The sequence below is a fragment of the Sorex araneus genome, chromosome 6 (genome assembly GCF_027595985.1).
Source record: "Sorex araneus isolate mSorAra2 chromosome 6, mSorAra2.pri, whole genome shotgun sequence".
In the NCBI taxonomy this organism is placed as follows: Eukaryota; Metazoa; Chordata; class Mammalia; order Eulipotyphla; family Soricidae; genus Sorex; species Sorex araneus.
In genome coordinates, this window is record NC_073307.1 from 96,195,119 (window position 1) to 96,220,902 (window position 25,784).

The window sequence follows — 25,784 nt, forward strand, 5'->3', positions numbered from 1 at the left end:
TTTATATTTGCCATCTTGACCCTTAAACAGAAGGAGACGTTTGTGCACTGAAAAACAAAACAGGAGGAAAAAAAAAAAGACGCTTAAGCCAAGCTTGTGCTTCTTTGTAATATAAATGAGATGTTTTCAGCAGACTTGGCTGTAACACCTCTCGGATTAGGGAACAATTAAGTCCTCGTGTAGAAAGGTCCCCATTTCTTCCCTCAGAGTTCAGAGTCAACATGGAATGCTTCTTAGGTTATTGTTTGGGATTTTTTTTTTCTTAGATTTTTAAGACCATAGGGTCCTTCGGAGTCAAAGAACATTTTTTTTTTTAAAAAGCTGGTTAATTAAAAACCTTCCCTCCTCCAGTATTTTGAACAAGTTTTATCAGTTTGATGTTCTATGCATTAACTATACTTCTTAGTGTTGACTGCAACAAGAAATACTGCTCTTTTCTTTGGTTTCCTTCCTGTGAGCGTGCAACCAGAGCCACCTGGGAGGGTGCAGATGGAACGATTCTAGCCGTGTGCTTACGGTCGCCAGCGCCTCACAGTCATCCAGAAAATTGAGGGCCAGCCCCCACTGCACACCCGCCACACCCCTGCCTACCTGTCTTCAAGTACAGGTGTCCCCACAGTCTCAGAACAGGCAGACAAGGCGTTGTCTTGTCCGGGTTGTTGTCAGCCTGTTAGAGAGAGAGAGCTCAGGACCGGAGTTGATGCACGCCCTGTAACACCCCGGTGTTTCTAGCCAGTGCCAAAGGCGTGTGCATTTGCCGAGATGCTCCCCAGTTGGCACTGACGGGTGTTTCATCCACTCCAAGACTCCAAAGCACAGTAGTGATAAGACGGAACACCGGCGCTTCCCATGCTCACCCCTCTTCTCACTTTCTTTGTGCACTACAAGGAAAGAGGCCGTGGACATGTGCAGGCTGTGACAGGAGCACTGGTCAGGGGATGGAGCTAGTCCTCCTGGCTGGCCATGTGCCAGCAGTCACCCGCATCACATGTGGGCTCACTGCCAAGTATTCTAACAAGCAGGTAGCTTGCCGGTGTCCGCACCTGGACCAGCTCATTCTACCACCAAAAAGGAGTTGCAAACGTGAATAGAACCTGCTGGTGTTTGCCTCATAGAATTGAAATACTTCCCTTTTTTACGTAGGCAGTAGCCCGCATTTTTTTTTTTTTTAACCATCAGCTATGCACATCAGGAAAATGGTACTGCCCTGTCCAGAGTCCCCACAAGATTCAGTCACGGCTTCACCTCAGCGTTCTATGTTCTGTTCATGGTAGGGGAAAGGTCAGATCAGGTGAGAGGGGTGCTGATTTATTTAGAGAGAAAAAAAAAAGGCATTTTGTTTTCTGAAAGCATTTCGTGCCTCCATTTCCTTTTCAAAGCATAATAAAACCATTGCTTCGGAAATAAATTACCAATCGCAGTTGATCCGTTCCTGTCCAATATTAGTAAATCGGTTGTATTTTGGGTTCTGGGTGGTTGTTGGTGTTGTTGTTTTCCTTTTAAAAAGCGAAAGTCACCTGACTGCTAAAAAAGAAAAAGTGAGCAGTGGAAGGGAAGTTGTTGAGGTTCCAGAGAGCAGCCGAGCTGTGAAGTGAAGCTCGTTTATGCCCTGCTCCCCCACCCCCCGCCCCCCTACCCCTCCCCAGTGCCGTTTCTCAGGGCGGGCTGGAGTGACCTGACGCAGGACTAGCCCGCCCGACGCTCTGGGGAGGGGAAGACAGTCGGTCCAAACAGGGAGGGAAAGGGGGTGGTTCCTCCAGAAAAAAAGCACGTCTCAGGCCCCTGTCAGGAGCGGCATGCCTTTTAAAGGTAATCGAGTTTCTCACCAAGTGACGTATTCAGTGTGACGCTTTGGCAGAAATTGCAGGATGAGTTAGAACGCGTGTTGAAAACACCACCCCTAGCCCCCTTTGGAATGCGTCCAAGAAATTGATGGCTCCGAGTGTAGTATTTCTGAATGTGCCTTTGCGAGTCCAGAGTCTCTGGAAGAAGGTGTCATGGGGCTCAGACGGCAGGACAAGGGTCCGCTTCACCTTGCGGGGGAAATAGTGGCTCCTCCCCTGGCAGCCCCCCGGGGGAGACTGCTGGCTGACTTGCCGTTTGCGTCAGTATTGCACAGTGCAGCGGGGTGTAGGGGAAGAAGGTCTGAGACCTGGGGAGGAGAGAGGAGAGGAGCCCCAAGGTGGTGGTGGTGGTGGTGAACGGCACACAATGAATGACCCAGGTCAGGGGGTGCACAAGTGGCCAGGTAGTTCAAGGGTGCAGGTTGTACTTCTCTGCATTGCTGAGTTTTCTTCGTGTGCGCATGCGTGGCTCTTGCAGCTTTCGTTTTCCTGTAAGCACTGGAGAGGGGGGAGATGGTGCCGTTCGTGCCCGCCGGGCAGGCACCCCGAGTCCCAGCCTCACCCGGAGGGCACCTCTTTCCCCACGTGGAAGTCATGTCACGTTCCTGCAAACAGGGTATTGCACGCCAGGAAAAAGATTTGGGAAGCGAAAGCTGGAAGTGTTTTGAGAAAAGACAAAAATATATATATATTCAAAGTCGTACTCTGTTTCTTCAGAACTATTAGAGTTACTTGCAGTGTCTCTTCATGTGTTTATTTTTGTGTGTTTTCCAACGATTGCACCTCTTCTCCCCACTCCCCGATCTCCTAAAGAAATACCAAGTGAATGCTAAGGGCCATTTCCAGAATTCCTCAGAGCTCCCCAAGGAGGAAAGCGATCCCTCCCTCTCTCCCTCCGGGGAGATTCCTTGGGCTTCATTCAGGAAGGCGAGACTGTGGTTATTTCACTCTCATTCCTCTCTAACGGCCTTGAAATGTATTATTATGCAAATGTGAATTTTGATACTGAATTTAAGAAGAGGTTATTGGAGTTTTGGGTGTTTTTTTTTGTTGTTGTTTTTTCTTTTAAAAAAAAAAGTCCCATATGTGGTCATCCTTGCTTCTTAATTTTGTCACGTGAATTGTAACTATGCATTCTGCACAGGGGGCAGGGTGGGCGGGCAGAGGGAATGCATCGCGCATCCTTCTTCTACAGTTTCTGTGTCCATGGTGTCCCCATGTCCTGGCGGGGAAGGGGGTGAGCAGGAGTGGGCAGCGGGGTGGGCACAGTGAGGCGGGGGGAGGCTCCCATCATCCGATAGTCAGGTCCAGGCATGCAGTGTTACCCCCCCCTTGCCGGCCAGGCGCCCCCCCCACCCCCCGTGCCCCGCGCCTCCTTCCGCCCTGCATTCAGAGCCCTCCCGAGCTCAGGAAACCAGGCCTGCCCTGTGCTGCCCGTCAGGTCCGCTTTTACACAGCTCCTCTTCCGCTCTTCTTGTTCGTCTCTCTTCAGCCAGTTCTGAAGTGAACTTGGTTATCCAGAAACGGCCTTGCTCCGTGGGGAGGGGGCCTTGCTTGGCGGGCGGGGCGGGGGACCCTCTTCTTCATCTGCTCTTGGCTCCTTGGCGTGGACGATTTAGCTGTTGGTAAACTGGCAGGAAAGGAGGCGTTTCCTCCCTCGACACACACACACACACACACACACACACACACACACACACACACACACACACACACACACACACACACACACACACACACACACACACACACACCCTTGAACGGCCTGCGGCCTCCTCTTTGCCCGAACAGAATTCCTCGGTCGATCTTGCCTGTGGAGGCCTGACACCTGCCTTGCTCTGCGACAGAGGCATTATTCGCGACGCAGTATCGTTCCCCGGAGGTGGCCCTGCCCGCATTCAGTGTTTCCACGCAGCACCTTTGTCGTTGGCGTTCACAGTACTGTAAAGGAGGAACCGACTCAGCCGCCGGGCGCACGGTCCTTATCGGGGTTCCCGGGGCGGGGGGTAGATTGCCTTTCCACAACAGCACCACGAAAACAGAATCCTAACTGTCTCAACTGTCTCACACCAACCAATACCTCGAGGTACACTTCCCCCCGATCGCCTCTCTCCATGTCTGACACACCCGTGGGTTTTCCTTTTTGAAATATGAATGTGTAAATAGGATACTTTTTACAAATTATTTCCTTTGCTGTGAAAGTAACCCCATAATATGATATCCCCTCCCACCCCATTTTTTTGGTTGTCTTCTTAAGCCATCATAAGTTTCCGCTCTTAATCTTGCATGATTCGAAGAGAAAGCAGGTCAGGGCGTGGGTTTGGCTCTCGTTGCCTCTTGTACTCCGGGGACGGCGGCCCCAGGTCCGGGAACTGTCCCGCTGCAGGTGGGTCCTGCTGTCGCGTGCTCTTCTCGAAGATCCAGACTGTTTCTGACGGGAAACCCTGAGCTCTCTTTCTTGGCTCAGGGGCTCACTCCCTCTCTTCTCTTCCTTTCCATGGAGCCTAGAAGCAGTGGATAGTTCACCAAGGCAGTCCGTCCCTGACCACTGTAGAATCCGTCGCGTTGTCCCTTGGTGATCACGCTGGACAGGAACTGATTTCTCTCACAGATGGAGCCCGTCTAAGGCAATGCGCCAGCATCCGCCACGCTCCTCTGTGAAACGGGCGTGAGGTCGAAGGAAACACAGTTCACAAGAGATGTTTGCTGGGCTCTGTCCGCTTCTGCCCGGCTGTCTCCCGGCAGCCTCCGGCAGGGTCAGAAGGGACCGTTGGAGATCGCTCCTCCTTCACAAAATCTTCCCACTCCTTGAATTCGAACCCTCCTTGCGCCTGAGCCAGCGCCCCGATCTTTAAACAGTGACGACTTCCTTTGTAGGGAAGAAGCTTGATCCTAGATGCGTCCGTCTGTCCACTCCCCACCTTCTGACTGGGACGCTGTCCAGCCCGGGGCTTGACTCTTAGGGGGGTTGCTGGAGAAGCCCCCGGTCCGTTTCCTTTCTCTGACCCCTCCTCGGTTCTTCTCGGCCTTGTATGACTCTGACCTCCCAAAGGGCTTCGCTGATCTCTGCACTTCTTCCCCGGGACACTTCCCCCTTTTGCACACACCAGTGACCAAAGTGTGTCCAGTGATCTTACAGAAGACATCAAAAATGGTGCATGCACCGCGAATGTGCTCACAGAGACACGTGCACAAGATTCTGCACCCTTGGCCTTAACCTCAGTATGACTTAAGGTGCAGGAACATTTTTAACAGGTTTAAAAAAAAATAAAAATAAAAAAAAAATAAAGAGACCCTTCTGGGAGGTGGGGGGTGGGGGGGAAAGCAGACAAAATAGCTCGACTGTGCCCATTCCTCTCTCTCTGTTTGCTTCGAACTTCTCATTTTGGGCCCACCCCGCCCCACCCGTTTTGAGTAACCAAAAAAACAAAACAAACAAAAAAATCAAACCAGACAACAAAAGCAACCTGAGGAGAGAGGTTTCTGGACTATTTTATCTTTCTCCATTTGGATGGAGATATAAATGCTGCTTTGGGTTCCACGATCCTAGGGGGCTATGTTTACAAAGTCCAATACATCCTACCAAATCAGGAAACTGAATCACAGGGGGGGCCCTTCAGGGCGAGGGACGGACACAGGTGTCGGGGAGAGGCAGGTATCGGCAGTTCCCTTCCTCTCCCTCCCTTCACTTCTCCCCGCGCCCCCTCCTCACAGAGGCGCAGAGACGGGCATCAGGAACAGGCAGCTTTCCAACTTGGCACGCACACAGGTAGAGGAAGGTACCGCAGACGCCCCCGCGCCTGGGACATGGTCCGCAGCCCCCGGTGCTGTCAGTGGCCCCGTAGCTGCACAGACTGATGCGCTCTGCAAGTTACCTAGAAGTGTTTTGTTTCTCTTATACTTGAAATAGCTTTTACAATATTATTTCGATGGCTTTCTTCTCTCTCTTCCGGTGGGCAACAGAGAAAGTGGATGAGGGGGTGCCGGGAAGCGTGAGGGGAGAAAAGGAGGACATGGCATTGTTTGGTTCCCCCCCCTCCCTTCCACATAGAGGTTTAATCCAACTCCCATATGTTGAAATTGCTCCTCATGTTACTGGTTTTACATGGACACAGAAACTAGGCACTTTAGAGGTGCACTTGCATGGCAGGCTGGGCCCCCTTTTCTATATTTTATTTTACTTTTTTTTTTAGTATAGTGGTACTTAAAATCACTGGTTCACTTAAAAAAAACAATAAAATGTTTAAACTCTACTAATGTACAAATAAGCTGAAAAATTGCATTTTATGTGTATTTTTTGCCATAGCAGGTACTGTATTTCTCATGCTGGATTTCAAAAAAAAAAAAAATCAAAACAAAAAAAAAAACCAACTAAAGGGTGGTGTTTTATTGGATTGTGACAGGTTGAGTATAAGGAAGTCGTCGTCATTTCATTAAACCTGAGAGATGATGTAATGCATATGTAAGAGTTTTCTGAAGGGTTTTTTTGGGCTTTTAAGCAGCTTATTTTTGTTTTTGTTTAGTTTTTTATTTTATTTTGGAAAGATATGATTGTATTATGTGCAACTCAGTTGCTTACATTATAACTACAAAATATTTTTGGGTTCCTGGAAAAAAAAAAAAGAAAAAAGACTAATAAATGTGTTTGGCTGCTAAGCACTTCTTGTGGTTTCCAGTTTTATTCACCAGTTTAGTTTGTTCACTTAGCGACCTTGCTGTCCTCTGCCGCCTGTTCTCTCCCCTGTCTCCACATGAAAGAACAACTGCACGCTGTGGGTCTCAGCGCCTGGATTCTCATCACATCATTTCTGTCGCTGGGATCGTCACTGTCACTGGCCAGTTGCTTTGCGCTGCCTGTCAGGGGACAGACTTCTAAAGCTCTCCGAGAGTCGGGTGTTGTCCTGTCTAACCTGGGGGGTGCCCCTGCCCTGAGCCTCCAGCCCAGCTTCGCGCTCTGGCACTCCGAGGAACAGCCGCACCTCACCCTGAAGGCCAAGTGTCCCCTCTCGACAGGTCCTTACTTGTCACCTGCCAGGTTAGAAGTTTGTTAAAACGTGTGCCCAAGAATGGCTAACGTTGGGCTGGAACCATCGTACAGCAGGGAGGGCGATTGCCTTGCACACATCGGACCTGGGTTCGATCCCCGGCTTCCCGTATGGTCCCCAAAACACGGCCAGGAGTGATTCCTAAGTGCAGAGCCAGGATGACCCCTGAGCATCGCTGGGTATGACCCCGCCCCCCCCCAAAAAAAAATGGTTGGGACTAGAGTGATAGCACAGCGGGGAGGGCGTTTGCCTTACACGTGGCTGACCGGGTTCGATTCCCAGCATCCCATTGGGTCCCCGAGCAACCGCCAGGAGTAATTCCTGAGTGCAGAGCCAGGAGTAACCCCTGAGCATCGCTGGTTGTGACCCAAAAGCCCCCCCCCCAAAAAAAAAAGAATGGCAAAGGGGGGCCAGAGTAGTAGTACAGTGAGGAAGGTGTTTGCCTGGCACACAGCCGACCAGGTGTGGTCTTAGAATGCTGTGTGAGGGACAGAGAGACAGACAGAGACAGAACTGCAGCTCAGAACACTTTCGCCATCGACAGTGATGGAGTGATGACTCATCATAGCAAGGCGGATCCTTGCAAGCTCGGAGCACCCGCGTATATCCAACTCTTGCAGTTGAAACTTGTCTGTCACTGGTCCAACCAACCATGTAGGAACCCAGACACCACTGGGGAGGGTCACCGTGGGTCCAGAAAGTGCTCAAGGGGCAGGAGGCCTGGGTTTGACTCCCCAGCACTGCATAATCCCCCAGGCACTGCCAAGAGTGGCTCCTGAGCCGTCCGGAGTAGCCTCTGAGTACCACCAGGTGTGGCCCCCAAAGCAAAGTCTTGGGCTAAGCAGGGACTCTTGATGTGGCTGTCACTGGCAAGCAGTGGCGTCTTGACAGGACACCTGCTAGCCAGGAGAGGGCGCTGTCCTGCTCACACCACCCAGTGCCCTTTCTCCCGCGCAGGCCCTTTCTCCATGGCTCCTCACTCTCTGTTGCCCATTCTCCCCGCACCGTGGTGTAAGCCCTTCTCACCCTGCTGACGTCCGTGCCAGGGTGAAAGCCCTTCCGTGTGCACAGGCCTGCCCCTACCCCACTCTGGAGAGTTCTCCCCCGATCCGCTTCCTGCTTCTACTGTCAGAACCTCCAAAATACCGAACCCTGTTCTATCCCCAGCATCACATCCGGTTCCTGAGCACAGCTGGGTATGGTTCCCCCCTCCAAATAAAACAAACCTCTTGGGCTAGGGTGATAGTGCAACGGGCAGGGTGCTTGCCTTGCGTCTGGCCTACCTGCGTTCAGTCCCCAGCACTGCCTGTGGTCCCCCAAACCCCACCAGAAGTAAGTCCTGAGCACAGCGGGTTGTGGCCTTAACATCAAAGGAAAAAGGAAAACTTGCTATTCCGGTGAGCATGGCCGTTTGCCTCTAGGTCACGCAGCTCCACATCGGTGCTCTATTAGGTTACTTATCATTCCCCCTTTCTATCCTTTTATCTGCTTAATTTGGGGCCACACCTGGCAGTGTCAGCAGTTATTCCCAGCAGGCTCGGGGGATCATATGGGGTGCTGGAGATTGAATCCAGGCCAGCTGTGTGCCGGGCAAACGCCCTACCTGCTCTGGTCTACCTTTTGCAGCCTTTCGCCAGACCCTGCAATACTGGATTTCATCAGTGCACAAAGCCAGGTCCTCCTCTGTTCTGTGTTCGAGTCTCACACTCGACGCCACTTTCACTCTCCTTTTCTCTCGGATCTTTACAAGACGGAGCGCCCCTGGGGGTAAGTTTTGTTTCCTGGGCCCGTTGTGTCTTCTGAAGGGTTTCAACTAACCAACTTAACGCGTGTCACTGTCCTGCCCAGTGACCTGTCCCACAGTAAGTCAAATGGGCACTTCCATGTCAAACCGCCTTCCCCAACCACCCACCCAGTAAATGGATCTATCTAATGATTCACCCCCACAGCTGCCTCACAGTGGTTTAACCCAGCAGGAAGTCCGGCCAGTACTAAGTCATCTGCAAATAGTATGTACCTTAAGCCATTTCGCCACCACCAGCGCTTGGGTCCATCCAACCTATGACCAGTGAAGCCCTCGCAGTTCTGTCCTCTTCTCCTAACCCTTCCTGGACTGTGGTCTATGTTCAGTTCACTCCTTTCCAGTAGTTCTCATTATTAAAACCCAAAGCCAATGCGAGGTCAGCGTAACCCCACTGGTGGTCACAACCCCTCTCTCAACCTTAGATCACCCCTTTATGCTTTCCTTTTGATGCTTGTGTATGTTGTGTGCTACGGACTATGCTCAGGGGTGCTCTCAAGGCACGGGTGCTGCGATGGAACCCTGTGTCCTGCATACAAAGCATGCACTCAGGGCCGGAGTGATAGTACAACGGGTTGGGTATTTGCCTTGCATGCGACGATTTCCAGCATCCCATGTCCCCCAAGCACTGCCAGGAGTGATTCCTGAGTGCAGAGCCAGGAGTAACCCCTGAGCATGGCCAGGTATGACCCAAAAAAGCAAAAAAAAAAAAGGGAAAAACCACCCAAAAAACAAAAAAGCATGCACTCGTTCCTTTGACCTAGCTCTTTGGCCCCAACTTTACTTTTTTCTTAAGAACACCACGTGGGGCTGGATAGATCAGACAGAGGTTAAGGTATCTGCTTTGCGCCCTGGTTCAAGGCTGGGGCACCGCATATGGTCCCTAAGGCACCAACAGGAGGCATCCCTGAGCAAGAGCCAGGATTGAGTCCTGAGCACCACTGGGTGTGGGCCTCAAAACAAGAGCACCACCACTAGGGCCCATCTTATGGCTTTTGTATTTAGTATTTCTCTGCATCTTTATAGTCCAATCAAATGTGACATCTTACCCAATTATTTAAAAAAAAATGTTGTTCCCAATGACATTAATAAGGTCATTGTGAGGGCTAGAGCGATAGCACAGCAGGTAGGGCATTTGCCTTGCACACGGCCAACCCGGGTTCGATCCCCAGCATCCCATATGGTCCCCTGAGCACCGCCAGGAGTAACTCCTGAGTGCAAAGCCAGGAGTAACCCCTGTGCATCGCCAGGTGAGACCCAAAAAGCAAAAAAATAAATAAATAAGGTCATTGTGAGGCAGAGCAATTTTCGCAAATTTACTTGTACTGAACTATTTTTTGCTAATTCCATTTGCTATTTTGCTGCAACAAACAAGATTGTGTGTGTGTGGGGGGGCCACACCCCGAGATGCCCGGGCAGGGTGGGGGGGTTGTTACTCCTGGCTCTGCACTCAGGAATCACTAACTCCCGGTGGTGCTTGGGGGACCACACGGGTCAGCCGCGTGCAAGGCAAAGGCCCAATGGACTGTGCTGTCGCTCCTCCCGCCCTCCGAGTTAGCCTCCAGTGCGGTCACGTGGGTCGAGCTGTTTCTGTCTGCCCGTGGGCAGTCCTCCACAAACACTGGAGGACTTTGTTATGACTGATCAGCCGCGGAATATTTTTGTGGATTGGGTGGGCGTGTGCTGGGAGCTGCACCCAGCATCGCGGGTGCAGGACCGCGGCCCTGCTGGTCAGAGGGCCCAAGCCCAGCTTCTCCGCACCGGGAGCATCTTCGCGGCTGCGCCCCCGCCCCTCCCCGCCCCACCCCTCCCTGCCCCTCCCGTGCTCGCCTCGGCCGCGCGCAGCCGCAGCGCCCCCGCCGCCGCCACACTCTCGCCGCGGCGCCCGGAACCCGGGGGGCGGGGCCCGGCGGAGACAGTCCCGCCCCTACACTTCCGCTTCCGCTTCCGCTCTCGCCGCGATTGGAGACATGGCGGCGGCGGCGGCGGGTGACCGGTGCGCGCCGGGGGCCGCGTGCGGCCAGGACAGCTACCGCTCGCCGCTGGCCTCCCGCTACGCCAGCCCGGAGATGTGCTTCGTGTTCAGCGACAGGTTCAAGTTCCGCACGTGGCGGCAGCTCTGGCTGTGGCTGGCGGAGGCCGAGCAGGTAAAGGTCCTGGACCCCCGCGCCCGGGAGCGGAGGAGCTGCCCCTTGCACGTGGTCCCTCTTGCACGTGACCCCCGCTTTCACCGAGCCCCCCCGTTGCACCTGCCCCCCTTTCCACCTATCCCCGTTTTGCACCTGCCCCCTCTTGCGCATGTCCTCCCTTGCACTTGTTCCCCTTGCTCGTGTCCCCCCATCCCTGTCCCCCGCCCCGCACCTGGCCCCTCTTGCACGTGTCCTCCCTTGCACTTGTCCCCCTTGCTCGTGTCCCCCCTTGCCCTTGTCCCGCCCCCCTGCACCTGACGCCCCTTGCACCTGGCCGCTCTTGCACATACCCCCTCTTGCGCGTGCTGGGCGTTGGTGGCTTCTCTGACCGCCGTGATTCAGAAATAGCCACGGATGAGTCGCGGTGACCCAGGCGGCTATCGCGTTTCAGAGGCAAATGCCACTGCAGCCACTCTGCCCACTGCAGACGGCAGGGCGGTGACCTCAAGTCCAGGGGAGCTCTGGTAGCTGGGCAGTAAGGCTCCTCTCCCACCAACACCCCCCTCCAAAAAAAGAAACTTACACCCTAGATGTACCTCCTCCTCAATCACAGCACCCAGGGAAGTACATTGATGCCCTGATAGCTCGCGTTGATTGATTCAGTGCCCGCACTGCACATTGATAGCTCAGGAACCCTCAGAGCAGCCCCTTAGGGTGGAGCGCTCGTGCAGGTGAGGGGTGTGGGGAGAGAGTTCCTAAACTGGACTTAGGTGCCCATGAGAGATAAAAGACAGTAATACCAGCTAGGGGGATAGTACAGTGCAAAGTCCACTTGCTTTGTAAGTGGACCTGACACTGCAAAAGGCCCCTGAGCAGCGTCAGGTATGGCCCCATAGCCAGCAGCAAGGCGGCCAAAGTGTGCTGTGCTTTCTCAGGAGCGTGTGCCCTGACTTTCTACCTGCCTGTCTGTCACATGCACCCAAAACTCGACCCAGGTCGTTGCTGGGAGCAAAGAGCCCTCATACTGTTAAGTGAAACTCAGAGCCGCCAGGGCCCAGGTTCTTTGCTTGGTCTCCACACTGCCGAGAGGATGCGGGTTTTGACTTTTCTGGGGGCGGGGCGGCCACACTCCCTGATGCTCAGGGGTTCCTCCTGGCTCTGTGCTCAGGAATTACTCCTGGCGGTGCATAGGGGACTATAAGGGGTGCCAGGGATTGAACTCGGGCCAGCCACGTGCAAGGCAGACGCCCTCCCCGCTGTGCCACCGTTCTGGCCCCAGGATGCGGATTTTGAGCGTCTCCGCGGGGCGGCGCGTTCCCCGAGCTCCGCTGACCTGCGTGCCCCGCCCGCAGGCCCTGGGGCTGCCCATCACGGAGGAGCAGCTGCAGGAGATGCGGGCCAACCTGGACAACATCGACTTCGCCCTGGCGGCCGAGGAGGAGCAGCGGCTGCGGCACGACGTCATGGCGCATGTGCACACCTTCGGCCACTGCTGCCCGAAGGCCGCGGGCATCATCCACCTGGGTGCCACCTCCTGCTATGTGGGCGACAACACCGTAAGGGCACCTCGGGCCTGCAGGGAGGGGGTCTCGGGGCACGGGAATTTTCTGTTTTGGTGGGGTGGGGGAATGGAACCGAAGTCCTGGCGACCTGGTGAGATGCGCCTGACCTAAGACTGCAGCTGGCCTTCCTGCGTGGGCTGGGGCCACAGCTGACTGTCCCCGGGCAGCTCCTGGTTCTGTGCAGGGGTCAGCCCCTGAACCCCTGGCTGCACAGCCTGCTCTCTAGCCACATCCAGGGTGCTCAGGGCTTACTCCTGGCCGGCTGCGGGGTCGAACTCTGGTTGGCCGAATGCGAGGCAAGTGTCCAACCACTGAACTACTTTTCCGGCCTCCAGACACGCCTTCTGAGCCTAAGCAGTAGCTCTGTGGTCAAATGTTTATTTCCTTGCATGTGGGGCACCCTGGGTTTGATCCCCAGCACTGGGGGGCGGGGGGAGTCAAGGGGGAGGCAGTGTCAGTCATGTCTCTGGGAAGGTCGAGATTTTGTTGACCCGAACACATGCTCTGTGTTGGGGGGTGAGAACCTGCACCATCGAATTTTCCAGTTATTTTTGGTCCCTCGGGACTGGAGCTTTGTGGCTCTGAAGGGTTTGTTGCTTCCAGAGCCGGGTGGTATCTCTTTCTGAGGTGCTGGTGGCGTTTTCTGCCTTGTACCGTGAGAATTTAATTGTAGGAAAGACAACTCACTGGAAGGCTGAGTGTGTGATGGCAAAAAAAAAAAAAACGTGAGATAATACTGAGCAAAGTATTTAATAACGCAAGATTATTGCTTTTTCCTGTTTGCAGGACCTGATTATTCTTAGAAATGCGTTTGACCTGCTTCTGCCAAAGGTGAGGATTGGGAAAAGCCTGAGGTTGCCTGTGATAGGAAATGGCGCCGCTCATGAGAAAATCGACACCATGTAAATAGGTGATCACTTAGGGAATAGCTTTACGTCTGATGTGTAGGACCAGTTTTCTCTTGCTGGGTTAACATGCTGGCAGTGGACATTTTTGTTGTTGTTTTTGGCCGTACCCCGGGGTGCTCAGGGTTTATGCCTGGCTCTGCACTCAAGAATCTCTCCGGGGCTAGAGCAATAGCATAGCAGGTAGGGCGTTTGCCTTGCACGCGGCTGACCCGGGTTTGATTCCCAGTATCCCCTAGGGTCCCCTGAGCAACGCCAGGAGTAACCCTTGTGCATCACCAGGTGTGACCCAAAAAGAAAAAAAAAAAAGCCTCTCCAGGTGGACTGGGAGGACCATACGGAATGCCAGGAATTAATCTTGGCTCAGCCGTGTACAAGGTGAATTCCCTGCCCTTGTACTGCTGGTCCTGGAAGTGACCACTTTAAAGCCTGGCTCAGGTTTATGACTTTGTTCTCTCTCTGCACTAACAAGCCAGTTAAATAGAAAAGCAACTGTTTTTGTTTAGTTGGGTTTTGTTTTTTGTTCTTTTGTCATTTTTGTTTGTTTGGGGGCCACACCCGGCTGTGCTCAGGGATGGTCTTGGGGGACCGTGTGGAGTGCCAGGGATCGAGCCTGGTCTGCTGCACGCAGGCACTGAAGAGCCGTACCCGCCGTACCCTACCCGCTCCTGTCTGGCTTTTTCAGGTGCCAACTCTGTTTTCAAGCGTTGGTTGCCCTGGTGGCACTTGAAAATGCAAAATTGGAGGGACGCTTTGTCTATCCTCTGTATTTCTCGAACCAGAGGTGTGACTTTAGGTAAACTCTTCTCAGGCATCTATTCCTGGCTGTGTCGTGGCCCTCTCCCCACTGTGCTCTCTCCCATAGCTCGCCAGAGTGATCTCTCGACTTGCTGATTTTGCCAAGGAACGAGCCGACCTGCCCACCCTGGGCTTCACGCATTTCCAGTGAGTGACGTGCCTCTCCCTGGGCTTGTGTGGGTGCATCTGGCTTTTCTTTGGTTTTGGTTTTTTTTTTTTTTTAATCTAACTTTGCCACCTCGGGCTGGAGCAGTAGCACAGCGGGTAGGGCGTTTGCCTTGCACCCAACATGGGTTTGATTCCTCCACCCCTCTCGGAGAGCCTGGCAAGCTACTAAGAGTATCCCACCCGCATGGCAGAGCCTGGCAAGCTACCCGTGGCGTAGTCAGTATGTCAAAAACAGTAAGTCTTCGATGGAGACGTTACTGGTGCCCGTCGAGCAACGGGATGACGGTGACGGTGACAACTTTGCCACCGAAACCTTGAGCTTGTTGAATCTCAGGCCTTTGCTTAAGCTCATTGGGGCGGAGGCGGCACGCCCGGTGTTGCTCGGGCATCGCTCCTGGAGGTGCTGGGGGGACCGATGGTGCCAGGCTGGAGCTGGGCCCAGCCGCATTGAATCCCAGCTGGCAGCATTCGTGGCACAGCACTGTGCTAACGTCTGCCTTACAGATGCGTTTCCTTTAATTAGGGAAACCTGCTGAGTTAACAACCTTAACGTGGGCTGGAGACGCAGCTCAGTAGCCCGAGCCCTGGGAGCGGCCCCCGAGCACCGCCAGGTAGGAGTGCCGCCCGGACGGAAACCTGCCTTCAAGCTAGGGCCTCGAGTCATTGATCATAGAGACCTAATAAAATTGTCTCTGAAGCCTGAGGGGTCGGGCAGAGGTTAAGGTACTTGCCTTGCATGCAGCTGACCCCCCTGGAATCCCTGGCACCATATATGGTCCCCACTGAGCACCACCGGGAGCCATCCCCGCCCCGTTCTGGGATGGAGTCAGCTGTCGGGGGTGCTTGTGGCTTACTCTGCGGGCTTCCAGGGTCCCTGGGTGTCCGCTGTCACAGCCGATCACATGGGCATGGGAGTTTCCTGCTGCGGGTGTCTTTCAGGCCTGCCCAGCTGACCACCGTGGGCAAACGTTGCTGCCTCTGGATCCAGGACCTCTGCATGGACCTGCAGGGCCTGAAGCGGGTCCGGGAGGAGCTGCGCTTCCGGGGCGTGAAGGGCACCACGGGCACGCAGGCCAGCTTCCTGCAGCTCTTCGAAGGAGACCACCAGAAGGTACGCGGAGAGCGGCGGGCGTCCGGGCTGGCCGGGTGTGACTCGGAAGGAGTCACGCGTGTCTCTCTCCCAGGTAGAGCAGCTTGACAGGATGGTGACGGAGAAGGCGGGATTCAAGAGGTAGGTGAAGGGCGGGGAAAAGCTCACGGCCATCGTGTTGCTGGGGGTCACCTAGAGTTGGGGGCTTTGTCTTCCTTTGTCCTCACAGCCCTTACCTCCGGTCTCTGACCCAGCTTTTATTTTCTTAGTGTCTGGATTCTATTTTTGCCGGCAAGGAGGTTTGAGGGTTGGGTGCCCAGGGGTCACCCCAGTACTGCTTAGTGGGCCTTGAGCCCGGTCAGCCAGACGCAAGGCACGAGCCCTCACTGCTAGCCTCTGCCCAGCTCCTACATGTGTTTCGGAGTAGATCTGGATGGTGAGTGACAAGGAGGCCGGTCAGTCTCACCCACACTGTCGGCAACCTCCAGTGGGTCAGTGTGAAGCTGACCCTTTCCTCCGGGGGCCATTAAAGCCACACTGGCTCCTCCTGGCCGCCTGGTGAAGCTGTCGGGACCTTGTGTCCCCGGGCAAGGGGAGCTGCCCGCGCCTCAGCGGGAGGGGAGGGCGAAGTGTTGGCCGGCGAGCCAGTGGCCGGTGAGCTGGACTCGGGGTGCCTTGTCGGCCAGTAAGGCTGAGCTCAGACTCCCCAGAATCTCTGAAATGCTTTCCAGGGCTTTCATCATCACGGGCCAGACGTACACCCGGAAAGTGGACATTGAGGTTCTGTCCGTGCTGGCGAGCCTGGGGGCTTCCGTGCACAAGGTGAGTGCCGGCAGCGTGGGGACAGGCAGCCCAGGCTGGGGACCCCGTCTCCGGGGCCCGGGCGGAAGGCTCTGGTGCTCCGTTGTGTGTGCGCCTCCTGCGTGTGCGTGGTGTGGTAGGCGGTTGAACCCAGGGCCTCACTCACACGTGCGAAGCGTGTGCTGTGCCAGGGAACAACGACGTCCTGGCCCTGGAACGTTTCCCAGGTCCATGCACAGTCCCAGGGGTCAAAGCCGGGTGTCCCGCAGGCCAGCGTCCTGCTGCTGGGCCAAATCCCACAGCCCCCCCCAGGAGCACTGAGGTGGTTTAAGGGAGAGACCGTGACAGGCGTTCTCCTTCCGTTTCGTCTGGCCTCTCTCTTCCCACATCGCCCTTCTGTTCTGTTTGGGGGCCACACCTGGCTCGGTATGCGGGGATCAGCCCTGGAGGCGCTTAGTGGCCACGTGCCGGGCCGGGTGCGAGCGGGGTCGCCGTGCCTGTAGTCCCACGCCAGGCCAGTGCCTGCGCCTTGGTGCTCTCGCCCATCCTCTGCCTGCTCCACATTTGCATTCCCTGAACTTGTCACCCCGGGCTCTTCAGGAGAAAGGAGAGTCCTCTGGGGCACTGGGCCGTGCAGGTGCTCCCCCAACCCCCGCACCCACCCGAGTACGCCAGCCCTTGCTTCCCCGTCCCCGCGCCACCCAGCGTGGGGTGATGCCTGTGTCCCCGCTCTCCCCAGATCTGCACCGACATCCGACTCCTGGCCAACCTCAAGGAGATGGAAGAGCCCTTTGAAAAACAGCAGATCGGTGAGTGGGCCCCGGGCTGCACGTAGGCCCGTGGAGGGATTCCGTGCTCGTAGCGCAAAGTGCAACGGGAGTGTCGGGCGGTTGTTAAGTTCAGGCGCACTGAAGTTTGGAGGCTGGGCCAGGTTCAAGGTTGCCAGGGCTGGGGTTAGGGTTCAGGCTTGTGTAGGGCTTAGGTATTAGATTTTGCTGTGTCCAGGGCTAAAAATGGAAGTTAATTATTGGGCAGTTTTTAATTTAGGCTAATTTGTAGGTTTATGCTCGGGTCTGGGTTAGCGAAGGGTTCGGGTTGGAGCTGAGGGCAGGGTTGTATTGGTGAAGGCTCAGATGTCAGGTTTGGCTGTGTGTGGATTTAAAGGGAATGCATAGGGGACTGTCATATGCAGGGTAATTGGTAGTTTTCGGCTTGGGCAAGTGTCAGGTTTGCATAAGGACTAGGGCTAGGTTAGGTGTCTGTAGGGATTAGGTTTTGCTGTTTCCAAAATTAAATCTGCAAGGTCAGTATAGGGTGTTTGTTAAATTTAGGCTAGTTGGAAGTCTGCTCAGGGTTTACTATCAGGTTAGGTTAGGTCAGGCCTAGGACTGGAGTTAGGTTTGTGTAAGGACTAGATGTTAGGTTTGGCTTTAAATTTAGAAATGAGAGGCTGGAGCGATAGCACAGCGGGTAGGGTGTTTGCCTTGCACGCGGTCGACCAGGTTCGATTCCCAGCATGAAAGTAATGTATAGGGCAGTTATTAAATTTAAGTTGATGGGTAGTCGTAGGCATAATCTGCCGTCGTAGTCAGCATGGGGTAGGTGAGGATTGGGTTAGGGTTAAGTTTTCTCTTCATAGTTCTCAATGCAAGCGAGTATAGGGAAGTTGTTCAATTCAGGCTGATTGGAAGTGATGAGTCTAGGCTGGGTTCAGGTTTACTCTAGGTGAGGAGCCAAGATTGCGTAGGGCTGACGTGTTTGGTTTTCCTGTGTTTAACTCAAAAATGCAAGAATGGGTTGATGGTTAAGTTTAGTCTGATTGTTAGGTTTAGGCCTAGGGTTCACTCAGGTTCTGTATATGGTTAGGATTGGGGCTGGGGTTAGGTGTGTGCAAGTGTTAAGTGTTAGATTTTTTTGTCTTCATATTTCAAAATGCCAGTTACGTATGGGTCGATTGTTTAATGTAGGCTGATGGAAAAGTTTAGGACTAGGTTAGGTGTAGGGCTCTGGTTACTGTTCTTGTTAGTATTAAGGTTTTGTGTTCGGTTTTGCTGTGTTCAAATTAAATATTAAGTATGTCACAATTGCTAAAGTTAGGCTAATTGGAACTTATAAACCCAGGCTAGATTCAGGATAGGATTAGGTTGGGGCTTGGTTAGGTTTGTGGAGGTGTTAGATTTGATGTTTACACCTAAACCTTTTCTAAATCTGACCGTATTTCTAAATCCACCAGTAAACTTAACTTTAATAATCTCTCTCCTTTTGTTTCTAAATATAAACATAGGCAAACCTAACACATAACCTGGACTGTGCTTTATCCTAAATTTAACAGTTGTCTGATACTTGGGTTTTCAGCTTTGAACTGGAACTCTAAGCCTAAACCTCCTACACAAACCTGAACCCTGCCCCGCTGTGACCTCGATCCCCACCAATCCCCCAGCCCTGTGCTGGAGCTGGCCTCAGCCGTGCCCGGCACTGGCCCCGGCCTCTGAAATACGTCTCTGCCCGCCCCACAGGCTCCAGCGCGATGCCCTACAAGCGGAACCCCATGCGCTCCGAGCGCTGCTGCAGCCTGGCCCGGCATCTCATGGCGCTGCTCACGGACCCGCTGCAGACGGCCGCCGTGCAGTGGTTTGAACGCACGCTGGACGACAGTGCCAACCGGTCAGTGCCGGCCTCCCTGAAGCGAGTTGGGGACGGGAGCGGAGGCTCATCCCGAGCGGGGCTCAGGGGTGGAGCATGGCGGGGAGTGTCAGGGTGAAGCGTGTTCACTCACGGGAGTGGCAGGGTGAAGAGTGTTCACTCACAGGAGTGCAGGGGTGAAGCATGTTCACTCATGAGGAGTCCTGAGGAGGGAGCCCAGAGGGTCCTGGGAAGCTCCACAGTGTGGGGGGCACGTTAAGGCCTAGACGCCTTGTTCTGGTTTCTCCGTAGCTCAGGTGGTGTTTGGGGGTCACACCTGGAGGCCTTGGTGCACGCAGCCTCCGGCATCGCGTGTGCGCTGCATCCTTGTCCCGGGTTTGCTTTTGCGTTTTGGGCTTTCGGCTCTCAGTACTCGGGCTCACTCCTGGCTCTGCACTTGGGAGCTCTAAGGGGTGCCGGGGATGGCAGTCGGGCCGGCTGCGTGGAGGCGAGGGCCTGACCCTTCATACAGGGTGTTAGGATTCGTACGTCGCTCAGGCCCCGGGAAGACCGTGAGCTTCACCTTGCACAGACACAGGCCCGCATGAGTAGATGCCAGGTGTGCAGGGCCAGGGCAGTGCAGCTGCTGCCCGGGGCCACTGATCAGCTTAGCGTCGGGGTGATGGTTCCTCTCGTCGGGGGTGAGGAGGGGTGGGTCCGCGTGCCGCAGTGAAATGTGACCGATTGAGTCCGGCTTGAGGTGCCCTTGGGTCAGCAGGGGGTGCTGTCCGGTTGGGTGCATGTCTGCTGCTGGGGGTGTGGATTTGGGGGTCCTCAGATATGGTTGTAAAGTGATGAAAGATGTTTTCTGCAGGGAATCCGGGATGAGCCGTCAGCGGGCGGGGATGGCCCCGGGTTCAGTCCCTGGCCTCCACGTCTGGGCCACACCTCACCTGCATTTCACTGTTATTGTTTATAGCGATAACTGAGGCGGCTGTTTGTTTTCTAGACGGATCTGTTTGGCTGAGGCCTTCCTCACTGCAGATACTATACTGAACACACTGCAGAACATTTCTGAAGGATTGGTGGTGTACCCCAAAGTAAGAGCCTCAATTACGTTTCTTACTGGGCTATTACACTGTGGCTAGACACTCACTTTACCACCTACCTACATACCCGACCCAAGAACCTCGGTTAAAAGCACGATGCTGGGGCTGGAGAGATAGCACAGCGGGTAGGGCGTTTGCCTTGCACGCGGCCGACCCGGGTTCAAATCCCAGCATCCCATATGGTCCCCTGAGCACAGCCAGGGGTAATTCCTGAGTGCAGAGCCAGGAGTAACCCCTGTGCATCGCCAGGTGTGACCCAAAAAGCCAAAAAAAAAAAAAAAAAACCACGATGCTAAAACACTGAGTTCGACCGACTCCCCACAGTTCATTGCGCCCAGCCCCCCCCCCCCCCCACAGCCCTACGGTGTCAATGATAGCAGCAGTAGAGAGAACGCACTCTGGGGCTTGGTGTAGGATGGGGATGTCGTGTTTTCTGCTCCGGGGTGAGCTGGGCGCTGTGCTGGCCCCTGGCTCTTCCCAGCTGAAGCTTGTTCTTGGGCTTGTAATTTAACTCCCGTGGGGGTTCGCAGACACGTTGATAGGAAGGGGGCAGTTGACTCGGCTCCAGCCGCCTGCCCGCCTGGGTGGTCAGCTCTGGGGAAGGGGCAGCATTGACTGCTGGCCTGTGGAGGTCTTGGGCTACCGGTTCATTCCCACCAGCCGTCCCTCGTGGCTGCACTTAGCTCAGGCACGCGCAAAGCTTCCAGAATCATTCCAGTGAAGCAACTTTTAAAATTTATGTACTCCATTTTCCCTTTTCATAAAAATCAAAATAATTACAAGTTCATAAGAAAACTGAAAAACTCGGACGCAAAATGCTCTTTCTTTCTCGCTACGGTGGTCCGCGTCCCTGCGGGGTCCTTTGCTGCCCAGAGGTGACACCTTACTCCGGCTGTGATTTGTCACCTTCCTCTCTGGCCCTCATCCGTTCCCACAGGTCATCGAGCGGCGCATTCGGCAGGAGCTGCCTTTCATGGCCACGGAGAATATCATCATGGCCATGGTGAAAGCCGGGGCCAGCCGCCAGGTGCGTAGCCCCTGCTCCCCGAAGGCCCGCGCGCTCCACCCTCCCGCAGAGGGGGTGGCTCGAGACCTGTGTCACCCGGGCTCTGAGTACGTGTCCTTGGCATGTGTGAATGCCCCAGATTCAGGCCTCAGCATCCCCTCTCTGCCCCATTCCAACATGTGACTCGCTTAGTCACTGGGAGAAAAGGTTCAGTGGGCCTCAGAGTACAGGGTTCAGGCTCTTGCCTAGCGCACAGCACAACACAGTTCCAGCCCCTGGCACTGTCCATGGTCCCTTGAATCACCAGGGATGATTTTCGAGCATGGGAGCCAGGGGGTGTGTGTCCCACGTCCCCTGTCCTTCCTCCCTCCTGTGAAGAACAGGCTCCTTAGGGCTGGAGCGATAGCACAGCGGGTAGGGCATCTGCCTTGCATGCAGCCGACCTGGGTTTTAATTCCTGAGTGCAGAGCCAGGAGTAACCTCTGTGCATCGCCGGGTGTGACCCAAAAAGGAACAGCTCCGCCACTGGGCGAGCATAGGAAATGCGAGGCACGGAGCACCCAGAGCAGGTGGTCCCCACATCCATCTCTTCCCGATGTTGTCAGTCCAGATCTCGGGGGTCCGGCTGTGACGCTGCCCCCCCTTCACCTTGGGGCCCGCAGGAGCGTGAAGTGTGGGGTCACCTGGGGCATCGGGGCGCCCAGCGAGCTTCTCAGCAAGGCTGTGCTCTCTTCCAGGACTGTCACGAGAAAATCAGGGTGCTGTCCCAGCAGGCCGCTGCCGTGGTCAAGCAGGAAGGGGGTGACAATGACCTCATCCAGCGGATCCAGGCTGATGCCTACTTCAGTCCCATCCACTCCCAGCTGGACCAATTGCTGGACCCGTCCTCGTTCACCGGCCGGTCCTCCCAGCAGGTAAGCGTCAGGGCAGCCTCAGCGGCCACAGGGCCTTGGCAGAGGAGCCACCCAGAATCCAGCGCCGTAGAGCCGGCGGCCGGAAGGTGAAGATTTGAGCTGGATTTCTCTGGTCTCTTCGCATCTGGAGCAGAGATGGCCCAGCTTCTCTGGCTGCTGCCCTCTTTCCCTCTGGAAGCCTTCCTTAGCTCTGAGTGAGCAGGCAGAAAGTGCCCCACCCGCACCCAAGGCTTCTGAAACATCCCCTGGATCTGCCCAGCACCCCGGGCGGTGGTTGAGGGGTAGGGGAGTTTGCCACTCCCTGCCCGGGGATACTTGGTCTCGCGCACATGGTGTCAGTCCAAGGGCAGGTTCTGCTGTCAGGGAAATCTTTTTTTTTTTTTTTTTTTTTTTGCTTTTTGGGTCACACACAACAATGCACAGGGGTTACTCCTGGCTCTGCACTCAGGAATTACCCCTGGCGGTGCTCAGGGGACCATATGGGATACTAAGAATCGAACCCGGGTTGGCCGTGTGTAAGGCAAACGCCCTACCCGCTGTGCTATTGCTCCAGCCCCTCGCAGGGAAATCTGGCTTCAGTTGTGCCACCTGGCCTTCACTGGCTCGTTGGATAAAAGCGCGTCTCTCCCTGCGTGGTTTTGACTGGGCCACCTGGCTAGCCACTCATGGGAAGTAATGCTTATCACTTTCTTCTGGGCCTTTTGAAGAACTGCAAAGTTAACGCAAACACATTTACCGAGGGCTGGATAAAGAGCTCAACGGTGAAGCTGGAGCGATAGTGCAGTGAAGAGGGTGTTTGCCTTGCACGCGGCCAACCCAGGTTCAATCCCCAGCATCCTGTAGGGTCCCCCGAGCCCACCAGGAATGGTTACTGAGTGCAGAACCACATGTAACCCCTAAGCACCACTTGGTGTGGCCCCAAAACCAAAATAAATGTGTAAATAAAATGCACGCAGGTAGCTTGGGGTTTGAGCCCTGAACACCCCTCCATGTGCTGTGTGTCCCTGTCCCCACCCCAATAAAAAATGCACTCCCTCTCCCCCCAGGAAATAAAAATTCCACAGTGTGCAGACTAGTTGATGAGGTACTGCGTTTAATTCTGGGGTTTTAAAGATGAAGAGATACGGGGCCAGAATGGTAGTGCAATGGGTAGGGCATTTCCCTTGCACACAGCCAACATGGGTTTGATCCCCGGCATCCCATATGGTCCCCCGAGCACCGCCAGGAGTAATTCCTGAGTGCGGAGTCAGGAGTGAGCCCTGAACACTGCTGTTATGGCCCAAAAACCAAAAGGGGAAAAAATCTCACATTAAGTTTCAGTAGTGTAAACTGACATGGTGGGGGAAAACCATTATCCAGATTCACCTTTTCTTCTCTTTGCTTTCCTCTTCCTTTCCTCTAGGTTCAGAGGTTCCTAGAAGAGGAGGTGTATCCCCTGCTAAAGCCCTACGAAAGTGTAATGAAGGTGAAGGCAGAGTTGCGTCTTTAGAGCCGGAAGGAAATTAAACAGAATCATCGTGACTTTGGTAACTTTTCAGAAGTGCCTCATTTTACCTCAAGAATTGTTATCTTCAGTTAATACTTTTTTTCCCCCTTCCATGGCGCTTTCACATTTCTTTGGGTTTACCGCCCGAGGTGGACACTGGCTATAGCAGCGTCGGTGTCCGTGGCGGACAGCCAGGTGGGCCATGTTTTCTCGGCAGTGTCCCAGCAAGGCCTTTCACACTTGCCTTCCTGGGCTTCTGAGTCAGTAAACAAATCCCCAGTCCTCTCTGCGGAGGTTGAATTTAATCCGGTTTAGCAAAACCACCTGAACTCAATCCAGCGTCGTTGAATGCCTTTGTTTCAGTTCCATTGGGCTAAAATGCATCAGGAAACTTGGCGCTACAGCAGGTTCTCAGGGTGACTGATAAGATTATTGGACCTGCTCAGCCCAACTTGAGTCTCTCTTCACGGTCTTTTGGTAAGGCTTGATATCAAGGAAATGCTAATTGGGTCTCAGTCACATCCAGGCAGCGGGTAAGAGACTGCAGTGCCCACTGTAGTCGGTGATGATAGAGATCGGCCCAGCAGGAAAGCGCAGGGGAGTTACGCCACGGGCTCTGTCCCGAGTCCTTCGTCCCTGTGGTTTTTTTTTTTTTTTCTTTTCGGGTCACACCCAGCGATGCACAGGGGTTACTCCTGGCTCTGCACTCAGGAATTACCCCTGGTGGTGCTCGGGGGACCCTATGGGATGCTGGGAATCGAACCGGGGTCGGCCGCGTGCAAGGTAAACGCCCTCCCTGCTGTGTTATCATTCCAGCCCTTGCTGTGTTTTTTGTTTCAGCAGAGGTGAAGGTAAAGAGTGGCAGGGGTGGGGCGAGCATGTTGACTGCTTCAGGCCTGCCTGGGCTTCAGTCTACACACTCACACACAATTTGGCACCACGCACATACAAATAAATTAGATAAAAGGAATTGTGTTCGTGGGTGACCGGCCAGTATATTTCTTCGGTAAAATAAGATTTCATCTAACCTAAGTGGATTGAAACTTCGTAACCACAGCTTGGGAGGGCTGGGGAGAGTAAGCCTTGAACTCCGTCTGCACCCGAAGTGGCTGCCGTTTCGGGGTGTTTCACATTAAAGGTGCTGCTGTGTCTGGGAAAGCTGCTGTCTCTGACTGGCCCGCACTCCTGACATTAGGTTGCATTTTGGAGGCTCAACCCGAGAAGCCGGGAGAAATCAGCCGCAGGCGCCACGGAGGGGGACAGGGGGACAGGTTGGGGTGGGGGGGAGAAGTGTTTCATGGACGCTCCAGTACTGACAAGGAAGTACCCAGCTGCATCTGAGGCATGCACGTGGGGGTGAATGGACCCCTGCAGGAGCTGCACCCCAGCACTGAGTGAGGGGTCCAGGAGCAATCTCCCTCTGACTCCCACTTAGACGTGTGGTCCCCAGGGTTGGGTGATTCTGCGGAATTTTCTTCCTGGGCTTTTCAAATGGGCCGAGTGGATTGGGGTTCTATCCTTTTAATCCTTTTTCATGTCTTCTGTTTTCATATTTATGTGCTTGGGGACCTTAAGAGTAGTAGTGTTTTGAGCTGGAGCGATAGCACAGCGGGTAGGGCGTTTGCCTTGCACGCGGCCGACCCAGGTTCGCTTCCCAGCATCCCATATGGTTCCCTGAGCACCACCAGGGGTGATTCCTGAGTACAGAGCCAGGAGTAACCCCTGTGCATCGCTGGGTGTGACCCAAAAAGAAAAAAAAAAAAAGAGTAGTGGTGTTTTGTTTTTTTTTAAATCTTGCAAACTCCGGTCTTTATTTTAAATTTTATTTTCATAGTTGTTCACAATAATGGATTACATTCAATATTTCCACACCAATCCCACCACCATGACGCCTTCCCATCACCATTATTTCGAATTTTCCCCACAACCACTCAAACCTTCCCCCACAGGCTAGATGATTTATTTTGTATTGCTTGCTGAGATGTCATGCAATCCTGGAATTCTAAAATTTTATTTATTTTTATTATTATTATTATTTTTTTGCTTTTTGGGTCACACCCAGCGATGCTCAGGGGTTACTCCTGACTTTGCACTCAGGAATTACTCCTGGCGGTGCTTGGGAGACCATATGGGATGCCGAGGATCGAACCCGGGTCGGCCGCGTGCAAGGCAAACGCCCTACCCTCTGTGTTATCGCTCCGGCCCCTGGAATTCTAAAATTTTAAATGATTAATATCTGGAGAAATCAAGCTCCATCCTGAGATTCATTTGTGAGTCTGGATCATGGCCGTAAATGTACCTAAATGGCCCCAGAGGTAGCTCTTGGGCGTGACAGCCAGGACCCCACATGGGCGGAGAGTGCGGAGGAGCAGTCTGTCCCTGATCCCTTGAGGCATGGAGTTTGCAGCCGTGGTCCCATGTGCCTGTGTTTTTCATTGGGTTCTGGAGGTTTGCGGCCACTGGGATTCATTTGGGGCAATTGGAGGGTCAACGCCTGCTCCTGT

The 25,784-nt window shown here is 54.2% G+C and overlaps 1 protein-coding gene across 1 annotated transcript; it reads left to right on the forward strand.

Annotated features, from left to right (window-relative positions):
• Nucleotides 1-10,646: 10,646 nt before the first annotated feature.
• On the forward strand, nt 10,647-24,433 carry ADSL (adenylosuccinate lyase). The gene is made up of 13 exons (XM_004610717.3): nt 10,647-10,837; nt 12,172-12,375; nt 13,168-13,212; nt 14,152-14,231; nt 15,192-15,363; nt 15,437-15,483; nt 16,074-16,164; nt 16,883-16,952; nt 18,660-18,807; nt 19,775-19,865; nt 20,812-20,901; nt 21,618-21,794; nt 23,197-24,433. Exons 1-13 carry the CDS (start codon nt 10,661-10,663, stop codon nt 23,281-23,283), a joined length of 1,479 nt encoding a protein of 492 aa, XP_004610774.2. The 5' UTR covers nt 10,647-10,660; the 3' UTR covers nt 23,284-24,433.
• Nucleotides 24,434-25,784: the final 1,351 nt, after the last annotated feature.